The 1,273-nt window shown below is 44.2% G+C and overlaps 1 protein-coding gene across 1 annotated transcript in view; it reads right to left on the bottom strand.

Annotated features, from left to right (window-relative positions):
- The window catches only part of LOC140920508 (uncharacterized), a 12,807-nt gene extending 12,188 nt beyond the window's left edge, over positions 1 to 619 (bottom strand). The window contains exon 1 of the mRNA XM_073368791.1: positions 203 to 619. Coding sequence (XP_073224892.1) covers positions 203 to 619 — 417 coding nt within the window. The remainder of the gene's footprint in view (positions 1 to 202) is intronic.
- Positions 620 to 1,273: the final 654 nt, after the last annotated feature.

The following is a 1,273-nucleotide window of genomic DNA, read 5'->3' as shown; positions in this document are numbered from 1 at the left end:
ATATAAAATACATAAAGTGTACTTTAAAATTATGTCTTACATTACTCCCCCCCTAAAATTAGTTTCGTCCTCGAAACTATGCGTCGATAAATAGCTCTGGGGTTGTTCTCTCATCTTGCTCTCCAATTCCCAAGTCGCATCTCCAGTAATTGGGTTCCAAATCACCTTGACCAACGAAACATCCTTGGTCCTCAATTCTCACAGGTGGTACTTCGAATGTCAAGTTATGCATATTGATAAGCACTTTAGCTGCAGCTTCCAAAGCTGTTGGACAGTGACATGCATATCGAGGAATAAAATCGGCCACAATTATTTTTACACTCATACAACCTCTGGAAGAAAAGATGAGAGCAAGATAGTTCTGGTCAAGATCAGGTGTGGGTGGAACGTGTTTCTGTAAGAGGCAACGTTTAATTCGCTTGTGACATTCGTAGAGGTTTCGAATTGCGTCTTTATTTCTTCGCTTGGCGAGAATCTCAATCTGAGAGAACAATTGAGGAAGTAGGGTTTGAGGAAAGGGGGCGGTTGATTCCGGCTGCGGCGGTGGAGAGTGTGGGGAGTCCGACGGTGAAGAGTCGTAGAGCTTTCGCTTCTTTAGAGGGTGTGCAACGGAGGACATGGTGGTGGAGAGTGGTGAGTCGAGATTCTCCACGAACAGAATTTGGAAAATGAGGAGGGAGTATCAAGCCTTAGCTAGATTCTTGGCTATGAATTTGGCTCTTCTAAAGAAGATGAACATTTACCAAGTTGAGTAGCAAACCACGAGGATACAAAAGAATGTGTAGCTCCAGGATCAAACAAAACATGAGCATCTCTAGAACAAATAGAAAGTATACCTGTAAATACTGCATTGGATGTTTGAGCATCCTGACGAGTCAAAGCAAACACTCGAGCCTGACCTCTTCCTACTGGTATCTGACCTCTACCACCAAATCCTCTACCTCGCTGCTGAAATGTTCCTGAACCTATGACAAAAGAATTTCCACCCTGACGCACAGATGCAGAATGAGTCTGAGAAGATGCCAAAGCTGTTGGTGTTGATGCATAACTAGAGGATGGATGTGTCGTGTCTACAGGACAATCCCTCCCGATGTGACCTATTTGGACACATTGGTAGCACACCTTAGGATTACCATCTCTAGAACAATTCCCGAAGTGAAACCTACCACAAGTAGAACATCGTGTAGCTGAAACACCAGAATGTCTCTGAGGGAAGGTGGATTGTGATGCTGCTCCAGAATCTGATCTACGAATCTGCACTGTCCCAGAAGAC

The sequence above is a fragment of the Cicer arietinum genome, chromosome 5 (assembly GCF_000331145.2).
Source record: "Cicer arietinum cultivar CDC Frontier isolate Library 1 chromosome 5, Cicar.CDCFrontier_v2.0, whole genome shotgun sequence".
Classification (NCBI taxonomy): domain Eukaryota; kingdom Viridiplantae; phylum Streptophyta; class Magnoliopsida; order Fabales; family Fabaceae; genus Cicer; species Cicer arietinum.
Note: the sequence above shows the minus strand (reverse complement) of the source record. Positions and strands in the feature narration are given on the sequence as shown.